Here is a 22,253-nt window from a genome sequence, read left to right as displayed (position 1 = left end):
TGAATCCTTTAGACGACATCATGTATTGATGTGGACTCCTCCCAGTGAGGCAATGTCTCTTAAATCATTTCTAATTCACTGGGCCTCATTACGAGTTTGGAGGTAGCCATGCCATTTTTACCTGCATGGATATCCCCAAACTCGGGTCCGGGTCCCGCAAAATGGGAATAACCGGGCCATTCCGACCTTTTCTGGCCCGGTAATTCCCATTCGGGGGACCCGGAACGTCTCAATGGGAATGGGGAGGATGGTAACAACGATCCCATTTGTAACGGGACCGGGGCCACCATCCTGTTCTGCAAGTGGGTGCCGCTCTGAACGTCTGGTCTGACCAGGCATGAAAAGCGGCCCCGCGAGCAGAATACCGGCCCCATTATCACTCTACCGCCAGGGTCGTAATGAGGCCCACTGTCTTGCTTTCCAGATTACTCCCCAAACAGATCAATCCACAATCCCGTGATTACAAATTCTTCTGAATTCTTCCAATGAACCCGTCCAACCCATATGGACTACTTTGTGCACAAGGATCATCATTACAGGGTACATGAGTTAATTATTCCTGCATTCATTCTGGCATCTCATGCTCTGACCAATGGCCTGATTAGATGAGTGTAGGACCCTTCCATTTTAAGGTAATCCCCGTCAAACAAAATGTTATCTTTTTATTATTATTTGTGTTTTCCCACCAGACATACATTTTCTGTCCAGCAACAATATGTTCAGTACGTCCAAAAGGGAAAACGCCCACCCTCTTACAAGCATGTGCAGATTTGCGCTAAAAAATACAGGAAGTTGCAAAGACAGTTACATCTTCTTGGAAGCACAAAATCATTTTTCACCCTGTACCTGAGACAGTGGGTAATCGAAGTATTCTGCTCGACATCAACAGAGAGATCAAGAAAATCTTCATCTTTGCTACTGACCTATAGGGGGGAAAAAGTTATATTTTGTTAGAATGCACAACTTGTCGCAACGTAATGTATTATCAGCATTCACAATAAATTAAAAGGATACATGCCTTCTTTAGAAATTGTAAAGCAGCTAACTCTAGCATAACAAATGGGGCACGGTACAAGAATGTACATGAAACACAGCAACTGTATGGGGCAAGGATCTGCAACCGCTGGCTCTCCATATGTTTTGGGCTACAACTGCCATCATCACTGACCAGCATAGTAAATAGCCAGATATCATGGGAATTGTAGTCTGCAACATCTGGAGAGCTAAAGTTTGCAGAACCCTGGTCTAGGAGCTGCATCTATCGTTAGAACGGGGGCACGCTCTTCAGTCATGAAAGCGCAGTGGCCCCAACAACTATGTTCTGATTCTTTGGAACTTGCAGGGAATACTTTTCTCTTGGGTTATCAATGAAAATTATAATTTACAATTGTGGCAAATTATACACATACAAAATAGAGAATTGCCTTTTATTGGCAGAGAAGTGTTCATATTTTAATATTTTTCACATTTTAGCGCCTAGATGCCTGAGGGCTTTGGCGCTCTATAAAAATATAACATTATAATCGAATGGTGTCCGTGTGCAAGGTGCAACTTCAGCCATCTACTAGTTTAAATCAGATTGTATTATTCAAGTAGTTAGAGTTGCTATAGTTTCATGCATGAATTACAGACTTGTTAGAGAAGAAATACATATTATCACAGCAAAGCTATTTAACCCAAAAGGTTGCAATATATTTTTTTTTTTTTTTTTTATTTATTTGTTTACAATTCAATGAAATGAATTTTTACAAACAGTTGAGAGCGACAGCAACCCTTAATGAGATGCGCCGCGAGCTTTCATGTAGTTATGTCAGATTCCTGGTGAGAATAGGATTGCCTCTTCCAGGTCAATGTAATGTTTAGATGGAGTTGGTTGGGCTCAAGCGGACGTAAAGGGCCGAATGCGTAAAAGATACCAGAGGAAGCTTAGTCTCCCTGATTACCATTATGGTGATAAAGTGGTGGCTTTGGAGGTATTGCTCTCGTTCGTGGTTTGTGAGCTGGAACTGATCATTTCAAAGGCAGACTCCAGGATTTTGACAGTCGCGATTGTCCATCTGGTTTTTTCTCCCGACATTAACCTGTTCCACCACATAAGTTCTTCTTCCTCTCCGAAAGATGTGTGTTCGCAGACCAGTGTCGATAGGTAGGTGGCTCGAATTTTTCTCACCATAGGACATCTGAGTAAAAGATGTTTAATTGATTCTGTCGTAGTGGGATTGTGGCAAAGGCGACAGATAGTGTCAGTAGAACTGGATCTGATTGCTAAAATTTCTCTCGTCAGCAGGAGGTTGAAACGAGCTCGCATGAAGAATTTTCTTAGCTGTTGACTTGGGAACTTCGAGCAGTATGGGATAGGTACGTTGAGTCTGTTAAAGGTGGGTGGGAGATTCATGGTCAGTTTGTTTGTTTGAGCTTTCGATAGAGTCAGGATCCAATCAAGTTCCTTTAACTTTCTTTTAACTCTTTCCGGATTGTGCTTCAGATCTTCGACTGAGCATGCTATGTCTGATAGCTTTCCTTTTAAGTTATCTGACCATGCGGTTAAGTTCGTTGTTCGCCGCTTTGCGATTTCATCAGCTACGATTCTGTAGATTGATGGACTGTCTGGTATTAAGGTATTTCTGAAGAGAGTGAAAGCGTGTAGCATCACCGTTGTTTCTAGCGACTGTAGGCCCAAGTCTCGTCTGATGAGGTCCATCGAGGTGGAATTTGGTAGGCCTAGAGCTGATTTCCAGATTAAGCTTTCTAATCGGCGCCAGATGCTGTTTGGTATGGTCAAAGTTGCTCCCATACCGTATGTGAGTGTGGGCACCACTTTTCCTTTATAAAATTCGATCGCTGGTTTGAGTGAAAATTTGCCAAATCTGTTGTTAACTGTTTTCATCTGGGCTGCAAGATTGCGCGCTTTGTCCCACAAGGCTTGTTGCATCGTGGCCTCCCTAGCTGAATGGTCGATGTGTACCCCTAGGTACTTAATGCTGGTAACCACCTCGATAGGAATTGAGTCCATAGTCCATGTGAAATGTGGATTGATCTTTTTTCCACCTTTTCCAATTATCACGATTTTTGATTTCTCTTTGTTGATTTTCATGTTGTTTTCTCCCATGTATAGAGTCAAGTTGGATAGTTGGCGTTGAAGTCCGATCTGAGTTTGATCTAATAGAATTAGATCGTCGGCATACATGAGACGTGATATGTGCTCGTTACCCAGCTTCGGTGGTGCCATCTTGATGCCCGCTTCTGTATCTTTCATGTCACCTAAAAAGGTGATGAATAGTTGGGGGGCCATCGGGCAGCCTTGTTTGACCCCTCTCTCTACGAATATCTCTCTTGACAGGAGACCTTGGTTGTTTAGTCGGATTCTTAGTTTGGTGTTGGTGTGAAGAGCCATCACTGGGTCTAGTATTTCGGGAGGGCAATGCCATTTTTCCAGTTTGACCCAGAGCTTTTGCCTGTCGACTCTGTCAAAGGCCTGGGACAGATCAACAAAGGCCAAAAAGAGAGTTGGTGCGCCCTGTTTGACCCTAGCTTTTAAGATGTTGAGAAGAAGAATATTGGCAGACGTGCTCCCCCCTTTTAGGAAACCCAGTTGAAAGGGGTCATACGCCGGTGATTGATTTGCCCAGATCCTGAAGTGGCTCAGGAGCAAGGAGGCGAATATCTTTCCAATTATGTCCAGAAGAGCAATTGGACGATAGTTTTCTGGATCTTCTCTGTTCCCTCGTTTGAAAATCGGGACGACCACCGCGTTTGTCCACGAGGGCGGGATGGTCCGAGTCCTGGCGCATTGAGTGAAAATAGCGCTGATCAAGATTGACCATTGCTCAGGATTTTGTTTAAGATCAATATTGGAAAGGCCATCGGGTCCTGGTGCTCTTGATTTTTTCAATTTGAGAATGATCTCCTTTATATCATCTTTGGAAGATAGATTAATCCAGGTCTGCGAAGTTCTTCTGTTTTGGGCTGGCGCGATATGGGCCGAGGATTCAAACAGGTTACCGAAATGGTTGACCCACCGGGTTTCGGACACTGTATTGGCCATGTGCACGGGTATTTTATTATCAGATTTCCTGATGAGAGCCCAAAAGTCTCCAGACTTTTTTGAGCTTAGGACCTGGAGCATTTCTTCCGCATCTCTTTGGAACATTTCGTGTCGGTGGAATCTAAGCCATGCTTTGTATCTGTTAGTTTCCAACCTCCATCTGTTCCAGATGTTTGGCGAGTTATCGTTTTTTGCTTGCCTCTTTAGTTTTCTCAGTAGTCTTTTCTTTTCTGCGACCTTTATGTCAAATGAATGAAGATTTATTTTCTTTTGTAGGCTGATTCCTGATTTTAGCTTCTGATGTTGTAGAAGAAATGGCAAGTAATCTGGATTTTGATTCGAGGTTTCTTTACTCCCAAAGCGCATTGTGTATTCGTTAGTTATTCTTTCCAGGTTTATCTTGGTCAGATGGACACGTGTTTGTTGATTATTCGATGCAATTTGATAAGAATAATGATCGTTTTTCGAGCTTTGTGTCTTCCATTTGATTTCCAGTAGGTTATGATCGCTCTCTTTGGTCTGGATCACTGAATAGTCTACAATGCGATCCACCAGACTGTGTGACACAAAGAAATAATCGATGTTAGCCCTGGATTTACCCCGTTCCCAGGTGGAGGTGCCGATCTTCCAGGAGTTGAGCCTCGAAACGTCGTGAAAATTGCGCGATTTCATCAGTGACAGCCATGCGCGTCCTCTTTTTTCGGCTGGGGTTTTGTGCGATGAAACCAGATGTTCACGCTTGTCGTTGCAGTTTGCGTTTAGATCGCCACATAGTATTATGTGGGAATCTGGAGCCTCTGATATGATGTCATCAATTGTGTTAGCAACTTGGGTGCAGAAGACTTCAGTGGAACTTTGCGCCGGGTTCCAGTAGACCGTAATAAGTACCAAGGTTTCTCTTGCAGTTGGGTTTGTCTGATCACTCACTTCTTCCCATTCAGTTTGTATGGCTAAAATGTCTCGCGACGTCTTCAGTGTTTTCATTAGGGAGATTCCCGATCTAGCTTTTACTGCAATTAATAGGCCAGAGGACGGACGGCCCAGGATGCCTTTTGACGCAGGGGAGAACGCTATTTCGAAACCGTCAAGCAGTGGTTTCTCCACCAGCCAGTGCTCTTGGAGGCATACTATGTCGTATGCCCCCAGGTTTAGATTTGCCGGGTTTGCCAGGTGTGAATGCCCTCTGGTGTTCCAAGAAGCCATCGAGATCAAATTGGGCAGGTTCTTTGGATTGGTATCGTTGGATGCGGATAAGATCGGCCGATGGCTGCTTTCTAATTGCTATGTCTCATTATGCCTTATGAGCGAACTTTTTAGCCACGACCATAGGCCTTTTTGACGGTTGTCTTCTCCGAGCTTTTTCTCGTAGGTTGTTTTCGTGATGTTTCGGACTTCCCGGCGTTCGTTAGTGGGTCGTTTTGTTTCCAAGTAGCATTGCGTATCTGCCTCGTGGCGTACCGTTTTCCGACCAGAGCGCGACTCGCTTCTGGGCCGTGCGTGTGGGGCATAGCTTCTCTCGCCACTGATCCAACGACTCTGTTTACCGTCGTTGTCTTTTTCTAATTTCCTGTTGAAACGATTGGTCCGGCTAACTTCTTGGGGGCGTATCTTAACTTGTTCACTCAATCTGCCTTCGTTTGTCTTTTCGTACCGTGCCGTCTTTATTTCTGTTAAGGTAAGACCAGCTTTCTTTAGTTCCGAGTATGCCGCTTCTGGCATCACTTTTAATGAGGACGTGAAGATATGTATGTAACTCTTTGCTTTTTGGTCACGATGATATGGTTCAATTAATGGAAAGTCATCCGATTTCAGATGATCAAGGCATCTGATCTTACGCAGGGTGTTGAGAACCATTTTCCTGTTCAGGATCATGAATTTCGACTGACTTGAGGTCTGTTCTATTTTAAATACTCTGACTTCTCTCTTGGAATTTTTTCCATTTCGTGAGCTCTCCAGATTTCGGGGAGTCGGATTTGACCTGGGTTCATCTTTTGGTGGTGGAGGGGAAACGTCGGTATCTCCCTTAGAAGGTTTGTTTTGGAGCTTTGGTGTCTCGGACCAAGATAACTTCGAGCGCCTCAGGGCGGTGGCCCCCTGCCTTTGCACCCCTCCGCATTTTGCGTCAGTTTTCCCTTCAGGGATGGTTGTCGGTGGACGCACCAGGTCACTTTTTTGAGGCTCGGGACTCATGTTTACAGCATCATTGCCTTCCGGAACTTCGTATATCGAGAGATCCATTAGAGGGCTCGCTTTAACAAATTCCTCTATGGTTCTAGGCGATTTTGGGGATTGTGCATGTAAGGCCAGAGTCTCAATGGCGTCGTGGTTTGCGTTTGCGGAGCTACTAGGTGGTTTTGTTCTCTCGGCTTCTGTCGTCAACCGTGTATTTACATAGGCTAGGTCTTTTTTGACGGTAGGTCGGTTGCCATTTGGAGTCACGTTGGAGGGCTGCAGGTCCGCCTTTTTCTTTGTGGTTGCCCTTGTCTGCTTATTCAATGTTTTAGTTTCTCGTCCTTCGTTTGAGATGGTATAGGGGCAATTGGTGCAAGTTAGTTCAGGCTGACCTGCATCAGGTGTTGGCGTTGTTTGTGAGGCGGTTTCTTGTAGTATTTTTGCCAGCATTTCCGGCCCATTTCTTGCTGATTGATTCTTTGCTAGGTTTAGGTGGGTCCTTTCCTGTTCTTCCCATCTCTTGTTATGCCTTTCTTCAAGCGCAGTAATGAAACCTTCCAGGAAATCCATCTTGGATTGCAATCTGCATAGAATGGCCGTGTTGTCCTTAGACACGTCATTTAGTGATTCGTATAATTTGCAGAATGGTGCAAGGGCTATGGTCAAAGCTGACATGATCGTCGTCAAATCTTGTTTTTTCGTTGGAGACGGTCTTTGAGTATCCATCAAAATTTCACTATGTCTTCTGTGTTTTACCGGGGTGTTCTGGACAGCCCGGCTAGAGTTTAGCTCAGCAGGTGTATAGGAGGGGTTGCCACTTAATGGTTCGCTTAGTCTGGATTCCTCCTCTTCGCGATCTTGCTCTTGGGACGGAGACTTAAGCTCCAGCGAGGTATGTTCTCTGACCTGCTTAGTAAAATGACCTCTGTTTTGCAGCAATTGGGTGTAGTTTTTTGCCCGTAATTGGTCACTCGTAATGGGTGGATGGATTATTTTGGACTTATTGGAACTTGTTCTTTCCGTTTCCTTTCCTTCGATTTGGTAAGGCTCTTTCGGTTGACTTTTATCGGTCACACTTGTGACGTTTTCATGGAGTTTCCAGTTTCTGCTCATCCCGTCACATGTAGATCGAATGGGTGACGGCTCCTGAATTGTTTGGGACGGGGAGGCTTCAGAGCCAGTTGCACCCCCCCTTTGAGGAGTATGTAGGTTGTGGAGGTCGCCGGTAAGGCCGGTAAGGTCGATGGAAATGGTAGGATTCTGTCCATCAATTTGGACCGTTTTTAGGGAACTAACATCTTTAATCGTTAAGTTGGCTTTGCATTGAGTGTTGTCGGAATCACTATTTGACGGACTGGGTGTCTCGAGGTCTGGTTTGGTTGATTCCTTGTTTACACTTTGTATATGGTGTTCCTGCCCTGTTGAGGTTCGTCTGGATTTAAAAGCTGGCAGGGAGCCTTCGATCACCTCTAGAATCTCTGCGTCTGTGATTTCATCGTCTGTTTCCATTTTTCGTTTTGGTTGTTGCTTCCTAAAGTACATGTGGAATGCGTTTGACTTCGCATCTGGTGGGATCTTATCTTGTGTCTCCGCCCCATTATTTTGTTGTCCCGTGTTGAATTTGGTAGGGTTTTTTCCGATTCTCTTTTTTTGTTTCTGTACTGTGGGACTTACTTCCGAGTTTTTGGGGTTGTCTAATCTCTGTGTCTGAATCTTTTTCCTTTTTAGGGGTTTTATGTACTTCCTTTTAATGCTGCCTTGTTTATGGGACTTTAATGACTCTGATGGCTCTATCTGACCTGAAAGATTCAGGTCCGGGCCATCACCGTTGACGTTAGTTAGGTTTGTAGGAGATTCGACTAAACGAAACGAACTGTTCGCATTAGTTGTTGCGTTGTCTGCGGCTGGTCGTTTCGTGACTCGGGCAAAGGTACTGATTGTATCCCAACTCAGATTAGGTTTTCCTGCAGGTAGGGCGTCTGAGGCTGCCCTTTTATGCGGTGTTGTGTTGATTTGAGAACAGGCAGGCGTCGTGTGGTCTAGAGGCTGCTCTTCATCTGTTCTTGTGTAGGGACCCCCATCTGTAATGATTCGAGGGTAAAGGCACGTTGCCGGCGGGGGGCTCTCGGACTCCGCAACTGCCTGGATCTGTACGGCAGGACCTCCGATATCAGGGCATGGGGGCAGAGCAAGGTCTGATGGGGCACATCCTTCGGTGTCTCTCGTAGGGAAACCTCTAGCCAGAGCAGAGCTCTGGTCCGTTGTTTTATTTTTGGTTGAGATCGTCCTCGGCGGTGAAGTTGCTTGTGGGGCGGAGGCCGGTCTCTGGAGGGATAGCTTTTGTCCGTCCGCCAGATGAGTTGCGCCCACACTCCTCTGGCCGGTATCACCGCCGTTCATTACGCCTTTTTTTAATGCTGCCAGCCACCACCAGGGGAGAAAGCTTTGTCAGGGTCAGGTCTCCTTGGGGTAAGCCCTTTGCCTTGCTACGCAAGGTTCTGTGTGGTTCGGTGAGGCTTGGATTAACGCCCCCCCCCGTGCAGGTCCCTACCTCTAGGGGTTGCTGCGCCATGTCGGATTTAAAAGTAAAGCAAATTGGCAATGTCTATGGCTTACCGGGTGGCGCGTCTGTTTTCTCCGGTACTGGTTGATAGTTTGAGGACGCTGGATTGCAGTTCTGCGCGTCCACACAGAGTCAAAACGCCAAAGACCGCAGGGAGACGCCGGAGGAACGCCAGGGAACACAGGAAACACTCGCCACACTCCGCTACGCTCCGCTCCGCGTAGCTGGGCGTTATGTAGACGGGCTCCTCCTCTTCCTTCTCGCTTCACGCTTGCTCCACGCTGGGAAAAAAAAAGAAAAACTCAGCAGGGTCTCCACACAGGAAACACTCGCCACACTCCGCTACGCTCCGCTCCGCGTAGCTGGGCGTTATGTAGACGGGCTCCTCCTCTTCCTTCTCGCTTCACGCTTGCTCCACGTTGAGATAAGCAATCGGTCTCCACTCTAGCTCCCAGACAGCCGACAGCACTCACCATGCACTCGAGCCACTGCGCAATATATTTAATGAGTAACTACACACATAAACACAAAACATTTCTGCGAAAGCTTTTCTACAAACAAGGAAGCAACTACTAAGAGGGTCGGTCATGGAATTACTCTGGAACACCCATAAAGAACAGTGTTTGAATGCCATTCAGACTGTATCTGCACTTGTGCTCTTCACACCCAAGTGGCTCATTGTAACAAGGTTGTGCGAAGTTGCAGGACTTTGCTTGCAAAGATTTCACAAAATTAAGTTCATTTTTCCCAATGAACTCTGATAGCCCTTGCAGGTAGGCCAATCACTAAAGATAACTGTCCTGAGAAACCGAACTGAAAAATACCACGCGAAAAAGCTGAAGCTGGCAGGACAGAGCCCAAGTGAAGAAGACCGCCAGCGTGGCAGTGCCGAGGACCAAAGGCGTCCAAATGTCAGTGAGAAGACCACCGCAGTCGGCTGTACCTGCTGCAACCATTAACAGCTGCCCTGACAGTCAACAAGAGCAAAGTGCTGAACCCAGGGCCTCATCCAATTATGGGGGTAAAATAAGTGCCTCTTCTGGATGGCGCTGCTTTGGCTGGTACCGATTAGGTGGCGCATTAAAGTGACAGAAGGAACAAGCACTCAAACAAGAAAGCCCAGCCGTATCAGCAGACCATGCACCTTGTTCTGGTGAAGAGATTATGGTAGTGTACGTTACTGGACACACCAGTGCCATTTGTATGTTCTCCAGGACCTCCAACATATCTGAAAGAAGAGGCTGGGTTCAGTTAGTGGGAAAAGAGGGAAAATAGAAGATACATTTGCTGATGTGTGCAGTACGGAAGCACCCAGGCACTGTGTGGTAGGTAGTCTGTATAGGTTACATAGTGGGCTGCATGTTCAGACGGGAGCCTCGCATGCCGGGTGCTTTGGCCAGGCAGATGGCAAGCAAGCTGCTTGTAGAGGTGTAGTGTTCGGTTTGATGTCCATAAGGAAGGATTTTAGTTTGCTGTGAGTGAGTGGCAGAGTTAGTGTGCAAATAGCAGGAACAAGAATAGTGGTGATGGTGAGAAGGGCAGCCCCTACTCACCATTTCCCTTTGACATATAAGGGTTGTGACTCTCTATGGGCCTTCGTAAAGATGGGAATCAAGTTGCATGAACGGCCAGCTGCCTCGATTGAAGTTGACGGTGCTGTGGTTAGTGTTAGCCCAAGATGTGCGATTTCAAATAACGCCATTGGTCAAAAGAAACACACCACAACGCAGGCAGAGTCTGGGGTACCCTTAAGCCACAGAGGGGCATGTAGTATTAGAGCTACGAGCAGAGGAGGCACAGTTAAAGGAACAGATATCAGCCTAGCAGCCCTAGGACACAGTGTCCACTGAATATTTCAGCCCCACCACCAAAATAGAAAGCTCCATTATGGACGGGCCGCCGCCAGCTGCTCCGCTAAGTCTTGGGACTCTTTCTTGCCACTGATAAGTAATGAGCACGGTGCACTCTGCAAAATACATGTTCATCAAGGAAAACCGGTATCAAATGATGGCACAGAGGCCCACAGTGAAGCCACCTGGAAAACAAAGTGGAATTTCCTGCTTAACAAGACAAGCCTAAAAGTAGGTCAGCAGCAGAAACATCTTCTGAATCGTCAACAGAAAGGGTTTGTGAATGTTTATAAACTAATGAATAGCAAAACAAATGTTAAAACACAACCATAATAAAAAAAATAAGCATCCATGTTTTCATACTCTGTTCAGTGAATATGCACCATTGATGGTAAAAATAAAAAATAAAAACAAGGAGGAGGTTATTATAAAAGTTTGTTACTCGAGTTCAAGCATTAGATCAAGACACCGACAATTAGGGCTGGGCGATATGTACCAAGAGTCATATCTCAACATTTGTGGCCTGAATGCCGATATATGATATATATCTCGATATTGTTTATGTGGGTTAAACGCCTTTACTTACAAGACATTGATCAAAATGAAGTGCAAATACAGGGTTGCTCTTCCCATTTGAGAATACACACAGCTGTGTAAATATGAAAAATTAAAAAATTGTAAATGTAATAACGTATGTGTCTATGGATATATCTCGATGTTAACAGCATTGTCTCATTCTAGATCGATGTATCGGTATATCTCCAAAACTCGATATATCGCACAGTAATATTGCAAGTATTTTTTCACAAACTGCAAGAGTTGTTCCCAAAATAAAGATGCAAAGCCCAGCTACCAACCACACCTGCAACCAACAATTAAACATGCCAAGGGACTGCACACATTTGAAAACGAATATATGCATGCCTTAAAAGGTTACATAAAACGATAAAATAAAACAACATGCATAGGTGTTGGGGCCATCTTTGCACCTTCACATTGATCAGTCATGGTTTTATGGGGTAATAAGTTACCTGAGAGGCAAGTAGAGGTTAGGAGGATAATGAACACCTGAATAATTAAATCCATGACTATGTAGCAATCTCACCGCATCTCCTGAAAACGATTTGGCAACACATGTGTGTCTGCTAATCTGCATAATAAAAGATGGTTGAACCAGTAACTATGCCCTTCACATAAGAAGAATTGTCCATAGACTGGGTGCCCTTGGCGCTCGGGCCAATTAAACATTATGCTAGTAGTAGTAACAAACTGTTCTCTACCCTTCCCATCAGCACTCTATATCTAATCACTAATAAGACGAATTGTAAAGTTGGTGTAGCAGTACAAAATAAGGAGTACACAGCACTATCCTACTCCCATAGTCGTGCGGAAATTTAGGATTGCACGCCTCCCATATATCACTATGGCCCAACTATCATGGTGCATTTCAACCAAATTCGTCATAATTACACTGCATACCTACACCTCCTTTATAATTGCCCACAGTCCATTCCAGTGGACACAGTCCAAGGTTCTGGACAAATCCATAACCTTAGACCGTCCCAAATCCTTTTCTCTCAACCGTAATGTCCATCAAAGGGTTTTATTTTCATCAAGCAGTTGTGTTACTTGGTTAGAAATTGGTTTACCATACGGTCTTCCTGAGGACTTAACTATATGGATCTACAGAATTGTGGAAATAGGCTCCGTTATTGCAGACTTCCACCTCTTTCGAGCATTCCCTGTTGGGAGGTGGAGCAGAGGTATGGTTCAAATCTAAAGCCGTACAAACGGACCCCATGTGGACTTATTAGCTACTCGCTTACGTAAGACATTTTGCATCACATATGAAGGTGATCCATTATTTTTTCCACATAAACTGGGAAGTCTCCAAAAAGCAATACATTATTTTGATTTTTATTGTGTTTCTAGCTTTAAAAAAAAGATAACACATACAAAAATGTCAATTTAAAAAGGATTACTTGAAACACAATTGCTTTCCCAAAATAGGTTTTAAAAAGAGTTTAAGAAGATGCTTCTCGCATCACAATTTCTTAATTTATATCATATCTCCCAATTCCAACATAATCCAATCTTAAAACAATTTTCCATTAAGCACTAGCACATTTATTGGACAGCCTATCATTTCATATAATACAAAAAGGAAACGGGAACAAAAAGGAGAGAGAAGAGCATTTTTACTCCAAGTCACGTTTCTCATCCTATCTCCCCCAGTACATTATGTATTTGCATTAATACCCCAATCACAGCAATATTAAAGGAGGAGTGACCACCCATAAACCTTGCCCTAATTTGATACTTTGCAAGGTCATTTTTACTCTCCATAAATCTTCGCAAATGCCATCTCCCTCAGAGCGATTGTCCCCTTACAGAATATCAGCCAGTGTTTCAAAGTTTCTGGGGCTGCTTTGTTCTTACACAGCCAACAATATCCATTTTTCTTCTCAAGTCCACTTATGGGACCCCCACCTCGGCAGGGTTCCAAGCAGATTCAAATACATTACTTTATTTTGGGCTGGGGAATCCAACCACATACATTGCCATTGTTTTTGGACCAACGGACCCTGTTATTCTGATTTGATACAATTCATGCCACTGGACCATTATCCAGGCAATCTCGTTTCCCCTCCGATTCCCAAGTTAACATCATATAGAAGCATGGTCTCACCGATGGCAAAATGTTGCTTTCATCAACTCGATTCATGGACTCCATTCTTCCGACACAAATATGAAATCAATGATTGAACTACTTTTCCCCCTTCTTCATGTTGGTTTGCTTGGAGTGTTGCCCTTCACATTCCCATTTATCCTGAGAATGATCATGCACTCAAGACCTCAGCCCATCTCTGTCCACGTTCATTACTTGTTGCATCCAACTGATTACTCCCCTACCCACTGGCTATTAATCCCCAATTTGGGATACAGCAGTTAAAATCGGTGGCATCATGCATACAGTATCATTTCTCTAAAATACCATTAAATATATACAAAAATGTATCTTCATTTGTTTTGCGCACGTTCCAATATATATTACTTAGTAACCATTTTGTCTTGGTTCCTCGGTTATACAGTGTCCAGGTCAATCTCACTGCTAGAATAGCCAGTGATTTTACTTCCCATCACCGACTGCTTACATGTCTGTTTTGTCCTTATAGGTCAACTATATCATTTTAAGGGGCTTCCTAATCTCAGGAGCAAACATTAGAAAGTAGAACTAGCTCATAGGCAAACAGCTTCCACAAGGTTTCCATCATTGAATTGGGATGTCTTTTGTAGCTTTAACTATTCCTCCTCTTTTAAGCCCATTTTCTTCTCAAACAGAGCTTCATATTGTATGTAGCGTTCCGCTTGTAACCCTCTTCAAAATATCTGATCTTATAATAATAGAAGTAATTTACTTATGCCCCGTCACCTGCATTCTGAATATTACCAGTGGACCCTAACTCTAGCGGGGGTACACATAGCTGATTATGTAACATGGCATTGTACCTTAGATAAAAGATTAAAGCATTCGAACAAATATAACATTTCAAAAGGGCTATCCGGCAACATGAAATACATTAATTATAAGACAAATTAACCAACCTTTCCATAGCTAATGAGGGGGACAGACATCTCCATTTAAAATGTGCCTGTAGAGCTAGAGCTAACTCAACGGCACTGGATGGCAGATGGAGATAGCCATCAACTGATCTTATTTCTGGTCTCTGTAAAAAGTTACCAATGCAGATCAGACTGCCCCGTCCAGCCTACACTCCAGGAAAGACCTGAAAACTCAACTCTTCAAAGAACATCTTGCTAATCACTCCACGGAACCCCCTTATTGTCTCCCTCTCAGCCTTCCTATCCCCTGCTCTCGCTACTCATCCAAGCAACCACTGCTCCTGGGCTCTACCCGTCACCCCCTTGGTGCGCATCCTACAAACCAAACGTTATTGCTTCCCAGCTAGGTTTGAGCTTTATAAATCTTATAAATATATCATGAACGTAAAAACCCAGGCTGAGATAATCCCTCTTCAGGGCACAGCAAAACCTCCATTCCTGCAACCATAAGCTCCTAAAAAACATCTTTTGCTGGTGTATCCAACTCAATTCCACTATTATATAAACATCACCCCTAATTATTTGAGGAGGATATAAAAATAAGCCTTTCATTATCCAGCCTTCATCAAACAAAACTGGATAAGAAATAACTTTTGGATGGTCCTCTGGCTCATCCATGAATTCCTCTGAAAGACCAGCGCCCATTTGTGGAATGTAATCTACACCTGTAATAAGTAATGTTGGTCTAGTTCTCTGTTCTCGTTCCACCATGATGGTCCTAATCGCAGAGTGAGATTCTTTTAGTGGAATATGTTTTGTCTTTAATGGATCATTAAAAGTGTTTACTAAACATAGCTTATCCATGTTAGCTAATGTCAATGACATAATCAAAATGATGTATGTTGATAAAATACCACATCTCTGCCAAATATTGCAAATCAGAACAAATCTAAATCGGTAGCCCCTGACCTCTTCCTGATCCTACACCTTTCCTGTTGGGATCTGCCTTTTTTTAGGTGTTGTAAATCCACATAAATAAAGAGGACTATCCGTTCGCATCTTTTGGAGTAGTGCAATAGCAGAGCCTCACTAAATCAATACACTTTATCCTGCCATCTTACTTTGCAGTGGTTTTAATATTTTGCCATGGAATAAGTCTGGCTTACATAGAGTTCTCCTTTAACAACTTGTATATCATATTGCCACTTGTATAATTGAAAGCTATTCCATATATTCCTTGTAGGCTGGGCAGACTCTTCCTCATACTATTTATTTATACCGCGCTGGGAACCCGCAGGCATGGGGGTGCCAACACAAACACTAGGACGACATTAGGAAACGGGACACACAATCAGTTCAGGTTGACCAACTGCTACATACCAGTTCGAACCCTACATTATTTGAAAAGCAAGGTTTTCAGATGAGCCAGGAAGATGTTAAAATTATTTTCCAGACGAAGCAAGCTTGGAAGTGAATTCCACTTCTGAGCTGCTCTCGTGGGAAAGGCTCTACCAAGCCGCCCAGCCTTTTAAACATGAAGGAGCAGATTGTTCCCAAATGAGCTGACCTCAGGGTATGCTTTGGGCTATAGAGAGCAATGCAGGACTTCAGGTATACTGGGGCTGTTCCATGGATGCACTTACGCACTAGGACGGCTGTTCTGAAATGAATACGGGCAACCAATGTAGTGATGCCCTCCCTGAGGAAATATGTTCCTGTCTAGGGATGCCCTTGATGATCCAAACTGCATCGTTTTGGAGCGTTACCAATTGTTGTAAGCATTTTTTTGCATGCCCTCAGAAGAACAAGTTACTTTATTACCTGGTAACGTTCTTTCGATGGGATGTTCCGACGACATCTTCCACATCTATGACAGGTAATCACAGGTAATCACCACAGCTGTGCTGCTTCAGAACATTTCCGGCGTCTGCGTCCTGCATCGATGACATCGATACGCTGTCCTCGAGGGCCTCCGTCGAGCCGACGTCACCGGATGTTATAAGTAGGACGCACGTAGCCTCAGTTGTAGTTTTTTCCCAGAACGTGTGGCACCAATCTTCTGCCAGTATGACTGCAGCTTCCGTTTCCGCAAGGCTTAGTGTAATCGCATAAGAAATTCTGTTGAGGGGCAGGTTGGGAGGGTTCCATGTGGAATACGTCGGAACATCCCATCGAAAGAACGTTACTAGGTAAGAAAGTAACTTGTTCTTCGAAGAGGCACCAGAAGCAGACGTTGTGCGGGTCCGTAAGTGACATTTTGGAACCGCAGTCCCGACACTTCTTGAATCCCGACCGCGGGGTAGAGGACAAAGAAATGATATCTTTTCACAAAACACCAAGTTCGAAGAACTGATAGAAGTAACAGAAGAACCGAGGCGTGCCGAGATCTCCGAAGCGAACACATTCGTGGAAAAAATGTAACAGGCTACGGGCGTTGTACATTCCTACGTATAACATCTGGTGACGTCATCGTCGAAGGAGCCGAACATTTTCCCCAAGCAGCACACCTGTGGTGATTACCGGTCATAGATGTGTAATACGTCGGAGGAACCAATCCCTTCGAAGTAAGGAATTACAGTAGTCAAGTCGAGAAAGTATAATGGCTCGGTCGATAGAGGCACAATTCATCTCGGAGATGAATGGCTTAATATTCCTAAAAGTCTTAGATAGTAGTTGCAATTTCTTGATAAGTAGTTGGTCTGGGTCTGAGGTAAGAGGGATTAAAAAAACACCAGAGGTTCTGTTTTTGCTCCACTTAGAGAGAGCCAATTGTCTGTCATCCACTGTACAATAATCCTGTATATTGCATTCAGATTCCTGGTGTCCGTATCAAGGTCCCCACTGATTTCCAGAATCAGCTCGGAATCATCTGCGTAATTGGTAAAGATGACTCACAGGATTCTAGCAAACTTTAAAGAGATCTAATATATAGGTTGATAATTGTTGGTGAAATGAAAGCTCCCTGTGGAAATCCATAAAGAATCGGAGCAGAGTTGGAGGAGGCATCAAGGGAGGATGGTCTACCCGACAGAAAGGATTTAATCCCGTTTGTCACCTGAGGGGCACAATTCCCCATATCTGATAGTGTGTCAAGTAGGTGATCATGATCCAGCAGATCAAAGGCTGCGAACGAGTCGAGATGGACCAAGATCCCATTCTATCCTTGTTCCGCCATCTCCAGCATGTTAGCCTGTAAATCGAGGAATGCCGTCTCTGTACTGTGATTAACTCTGAACCCAGATTGTCGGCTGTGAAATATCGATAACAGCTCAAGGTGGACTTGTAGTTTTGCAGCTAGCTTATCTAGGATCTTCAGCAAAAAATAAGTGTTGGTAATGGGCCTTACATTTTTAGTAAGGTCCAGGCCAGCTTTTTTCAACATAGGGGTAATACTGACAATCTATTTTTTCTGGAACTGAAATATGGTCAAAAGAAGAGTTGACCAATCTAGAGAGAAAAGGAGCAAAGTCCCTTACTATCTCCAAGAGAAATTTCACTGGGATAATATTCGTAGGGCACGATGTAGGGTTCATGGAGGACAGCGTTGCCTCCATTTCGGGAATGGTTACATGTTTGAAATCAAAATTATAAGTTACTCACCATAGTGACTAACGTACGCTTAGTCCTTAGTCCCCTTTCCTCCATACTACATGGGCGTCCCTTCCTAGGGACGGGAGTCAGAACCTTTTTCACCAGAAAAACCTTCTTCCCCTTTAAATTTAGAGGCCCGCGTGGGGGTGCAGCCGTGGGAGCATGCGCTACCCTGACTCCGCCCACAGTCCCCATTGACGCGTCGACAATATTTAACATTGCCTAATGACACCAGTATTATTAGGGGGAGGATGGTGGGATGTATGGAGGAAAGGGGAGTGAGTAACTTCTAATTACTCTTACGACCCGTCCCTTTTCCTCCATACTGCATGGGCGATTACAACAGAATGTAGCCCCAAGCAAATAAGTTCCTTAGAACCGCCTGTCCAAGGGCTGCGTCTGACTTGGATCCGGCATCCAAACAGTAATGCTTACAGAAATCCGAAGGGGTGGCCCAGGTAGCCGCCTTGCTTATGACTTGCCACGGAACCTGCCGCTGGAATGCGATGGTCGTGGCCTTGTATCTGACCGCCTAAGCGTGCATGTTGGCTGGGAGCGACTTGTGCTGCCCCTCATAGGCCTCTTTGATGGCCGCAACCATCCACCATGCAATAGAAGCCTTGGATGCTTGATAACCATGAAAGGTGACAAAAAGTGTGTCCGACTTGCGGAAGCCCTTGGTCCTGTCCAGATATAATTTCAGAGCCCGTCTGACATCCAGTCAGTGCAAGACTGAGCCTCGTCCTTGGGGTCAGCAAAGAACGTAGGTAAGACTATTACCTTGTTTAGATGGAAAGCTGAGGGTACCTTAAGTAGGAACGCCTTATCCCTGTGGAAAGTGGTATAAGGTTCTGAGGCCACCAGAGCCTGGATCTTGCTGACTCTGCGAGCAGAGGAGAGTCCCACTAGCCAAGCGGTCTTAATGGTGACCATCCTGATGTCCGCGGACGCCATTGGCTCGAATGGTGTGCGTGCCAAGGCGCCCAACACCACATTCAGGTCCCACACAGGGTTGTGGCTTCTTGATGGGCGGGTAAAGCCTAGACAAGCCTGCCAGATGTTTCTTGACTATCGGGTTGGAAGAGAAGACCTCCTCCTCTTGAGTTTCTGTAGGCCCCTATGGCTGCCAGACAGGTGCGACATGTGTCCACCTGCAGGCCTGAGTGCACGAGGTAGTGAGTAGGAGAGCACATTATCCAGCGTGTACGTAAGGGAGTCTATCTCCTTAGAGTCCGTCCAGTGACAGAACCTGCTCCATTTAGTCTTACATTGGCTCCTGGTAGCCTTGCTCCTGGAGCCTTGAATGTTATCCAGGTTAGCCCGTGATAGTCTCGGATGCTTGAGGGTGATCTCCTCAGGAACCATGCTGCAAGGGCTAACTTCTGAGGTGCGGGGTGGAGGACCCTGCCCCCTGCTGGGAAAGGAGATATGCTGGACCCAGCGGAAGGTGAATGGGTGGTCTGTCCATGAGGCTGAGCAATTCGGAGAGCCACGGTCTCGCCGGCCACCAAGGAGCTATCAAGATAATGCTGAGGTGACAAGCTTCCTTTATCTTGCGGATCAGGGGTGTGGGAGGAAAGGCATAGGCTGCCATGCCCTCCTATTGAATCTGCAATGTGTCACCCAGGGAGCCGGGGCCCAGCCCCTGCCAAGAAGCAAACTGATGTCACATCCAGTTCTTCCAGGAGGAAAATAGATCCACCTGAAGATGGCCCCATTTGTTGAAGACCACCTGTAGCGCCTGGTCATTCAAATGCCATTCGTAATCGTCCGCTCCCAGTCTGCTGAACCTGTCAGCTTCCAAGTTGGCCTCCCCCGGGAGTTGGATGTTTTCCAGGGCCCATTTCCGCATACTGACCGCTAGGCTGCACAGCAGAGGGGACCTGGTAACCCCCTGCTTGTTGACCTAGTACATGCTGGTGGAGTTGTCGGTCTGGATAAGGATGGTCCTGCCCCCAACGAGCGGAAGGAAGGCTCCGAGTGCTAGCCAAATGGCCCTGAGCTCCAGCCAGTTGATATGAGAGTCGTGCTGCTGCCGGGTCCAGACTATGTGGCACTGTGGCTGTCCAGACTGGATCCCCAGCACTCTAAGGAGGAGTCCTTAATGATGGTGACCTGCAGGGACGGCTGCCGGAAGGGCTTGCCCATCCGCAGGTTGCAGTCCTTGGACCACCAAGTGAGGTCCGAGTACCAGCTCCGCTTGGGAGCCCTTCTCCTGATTCCATGAGGCTGCAAAGTGCAGCTGTAACCCCCTCATCTGGAGTCTCGTGTGTGGCATTGCCAGGAGGACTGCTGCCACGATACCCAGTAAGTGTTGGTACCACCAAGCCAAGGTCACTGATCTGGTAGGGAAGTGCGTAGTGGCCCTCTTAATGGCTGTGATCTTGTCCTCAGAGGGAAAGACCTTCTCGGAGCTCGTATCCCAGATGAGGCCCAGGAAGGTGAGGCTCTGCATGGGCTGTAGCGGAGACTTCTTGAGGTTGATAGTAAACCCCAGGTCATGGAGTGCGCTCATAAGCGCGGAGCAAGTGTGGGTAATCCCCTCCGGGGATCTCGCTCTGACGAGCCAGTCATCCAGGTAGGGGTAGACATGGTGGCCCTGGGCCCTGAGGAGGACTGCCACTGCATTCATGAGTCTGGTAAATACCCTGGGGGCTGAGTTGAAGCCAAAGGGTAGCACCTTGTACTGGAAATGACAGCCCATGATCATGAAGTGTTAAGCTCACCTGGTATCCACGGGGACGCCACTCAGCCTGTCTGGACCTCCTACGACCTTGAACCCTTCCCTGGAATCTGTTCGACTGGAGACTGGGCCTGAAACACAGGATTGCCAGAGTTTAACTCTATTGTCTCTGTTTGCTTGACCCCCTCTACCCTTGGGGACCAAACCTTCCCCTTTGTCCACTCCTCACCTTGCTTTCTTGTGTGGTGCGCTCTCGGTCCTGCCCTTCGGTGCAGGGGTGCGTTGACTGATGAGGGCTCTATGCTGCCTAGTTGCTTCACTGGCGCAGGCCCAACGGACTGGGCTTGCTGTAACTTCAGCCCGATCAGTAGGTTGAACGATTCTTATGAACTGTCCTTTTGACTCTTGTACCTTCTTATAATGTGTCTCATCTCCCTTAGGCGTCGGAGAGGGGTGGAGATGGCGTTGTGCTGCTGAGAGGAGCCAAGCACTAACGGTGAGTGAGAGCACGATGCTGCTCGCTCTTCCTTGTATTGGCCAATGTTTGTCTCTGTGTCCTTTTCAGGTGCTGCAATATCCCAGCGTGGCTGCAGGCTGAGAGGGTAAGGTGCGGTGAGGAAGCACGATGTGTGGCGCCTCCTTATGCTTTCAGAGCTAACCTGGAATGTCTTTTCCCCTTGCAGGTCGATGAGATGCTCCGGAGCTGAAGTTACCCCCACAAGCGGCTTGAGTTCAGGTAAGTGTTTGACTCTTCTTACAATTTTTGAGTAAGCTAAGATATGAAGAATGCTTACTAATGTCTTTTCTTCTGTTCGTTTATCCTCCCTTAGGATGCGGCGTGCCGAGATGGAGATGACACCGCCGTAGCTGCCCACAGGACCGGAGGGGCGATGAATGGAAGCCGACTGCTCCCCAAGCCAAGTATATTAATGCTGTTCTTGTTACTTGCAGGTGCACGGGATGCGGAGGAAAGGCAAAGGCCTTTAGGAGACCAATCCGAGCACAGTGAGTGTCACGATGCAGGTGCAGAGACACGCAAAATGTGTTTCTCGGGCCGGGCGTGGTTTAAATAGCTTCCAGGTATCCCAGGTATCGCTAGGATGAACCAAACCCAAAAGGCTAGACTGCATACTCAGTTCAAGGAACTGGGTTATGTGGGGGCATCCATCTTGCCCACAATACATTACAAGTTCAATGCCAAGTGATTCCTTAGAGCTGTGTGCGAGCCTGGTGCCGCAGGCGCCAGGTCTGAGTCCAAGTGGGTCTCTGGTTGGATGGAGAGGCCCTTAAGGGCCATATAGGGGATTGTGGCCTGGCTCCAGCCTGATGTCTCAGAGGGCTGGGGACAGGAATCATGACAACGTAGGAAGGAGCGATGTGGCTGCCAAATCGGGACGTGTACGTAGGCGCCCTTCAGATCCAGGGAGCACATCCAGTCTCCCATGTCTAGAGTCTCTGCAATGAATGCTGGCGTAATCCTCTTGAATTTCTGAAGAGGGAGGGAGAGGCTGAGGGTGGATAGGTCTAACACAACTCACAGGCCAGTCTGGTTCTTCTCTTGTATGGCGAAAATCCTGGAATAGAAGCCTAATCCTCTCTGGGAGGCTGGTATTTCAACTGCTTGGCTCTCGACGATCGACTGGATCTCCGAAAATAGAGTTGCCGTCCCAATCTGTGGGAGTGGAGGGCGTGAGGGAGTAGAGGGAGGTATCGGTAGGCGGTACCCCGTGGATACTACAGAGGATCCAGGGAGAAATGTACGTGAGAGGCAAGCCTGCCACCCAC

The 22,253-nt window shown here is 46.2% G+C and overlaps 1 protein-coding gene across 6 annotated transcripts in view; it reads right to left on the bottom strand.

The window, feature by feature from the left end:
- The window catches only part of USP46 (ubiquitin specific peptidase 46), a 427,508-nt gene that overhangs the window by 274,591 nt on the left and 130,664 nt on the right, over positions 1-22,253 (bottom strand). For 4 of the 6 annotated variants that reach the window (XM_069631664.1, XM_069631663.1, XM_069631662.1 and 1 more), the window contains exons 5-6: positions 8,834-9,061; positions 847-923 (exon numbers count right to left, since the gene is read on the bottom strand). In XM_069631664.1, coding sequence (XP_069487765.1) covers positions 847-923; positions 8,834-9,061 — 305 coding nt within the window. The remainder of the gene's footprint in view (positions 1-846; positions 924-8,833; positions 9,062-22,253) is intronic. The other 2 variants (XM_069631665.1, XM_069631666.1) reach the window with 1 other exon arrangement.

The sequence above is a fragment of the Ambystoma mexicanum genome, chromosome 6q, assembly GCF_040938575.1.
Source record: "Ambystoma mexicanum isolate Mex_15411 chromosome 6q, UKY_AmexF1_1, whole genome shotgun sequence".
Taxonomy (NCBI): Eukaryota; Metazoa; Chordata; class Amphibia; order Caudata; family Ambystomatidae; genus Ambystoma; species Ambystoma mexicanum.
Note: the sequence above shows the minus strand (reverse complement) of the source record. Positions and strands in the feature narration are given on the sequence as shown.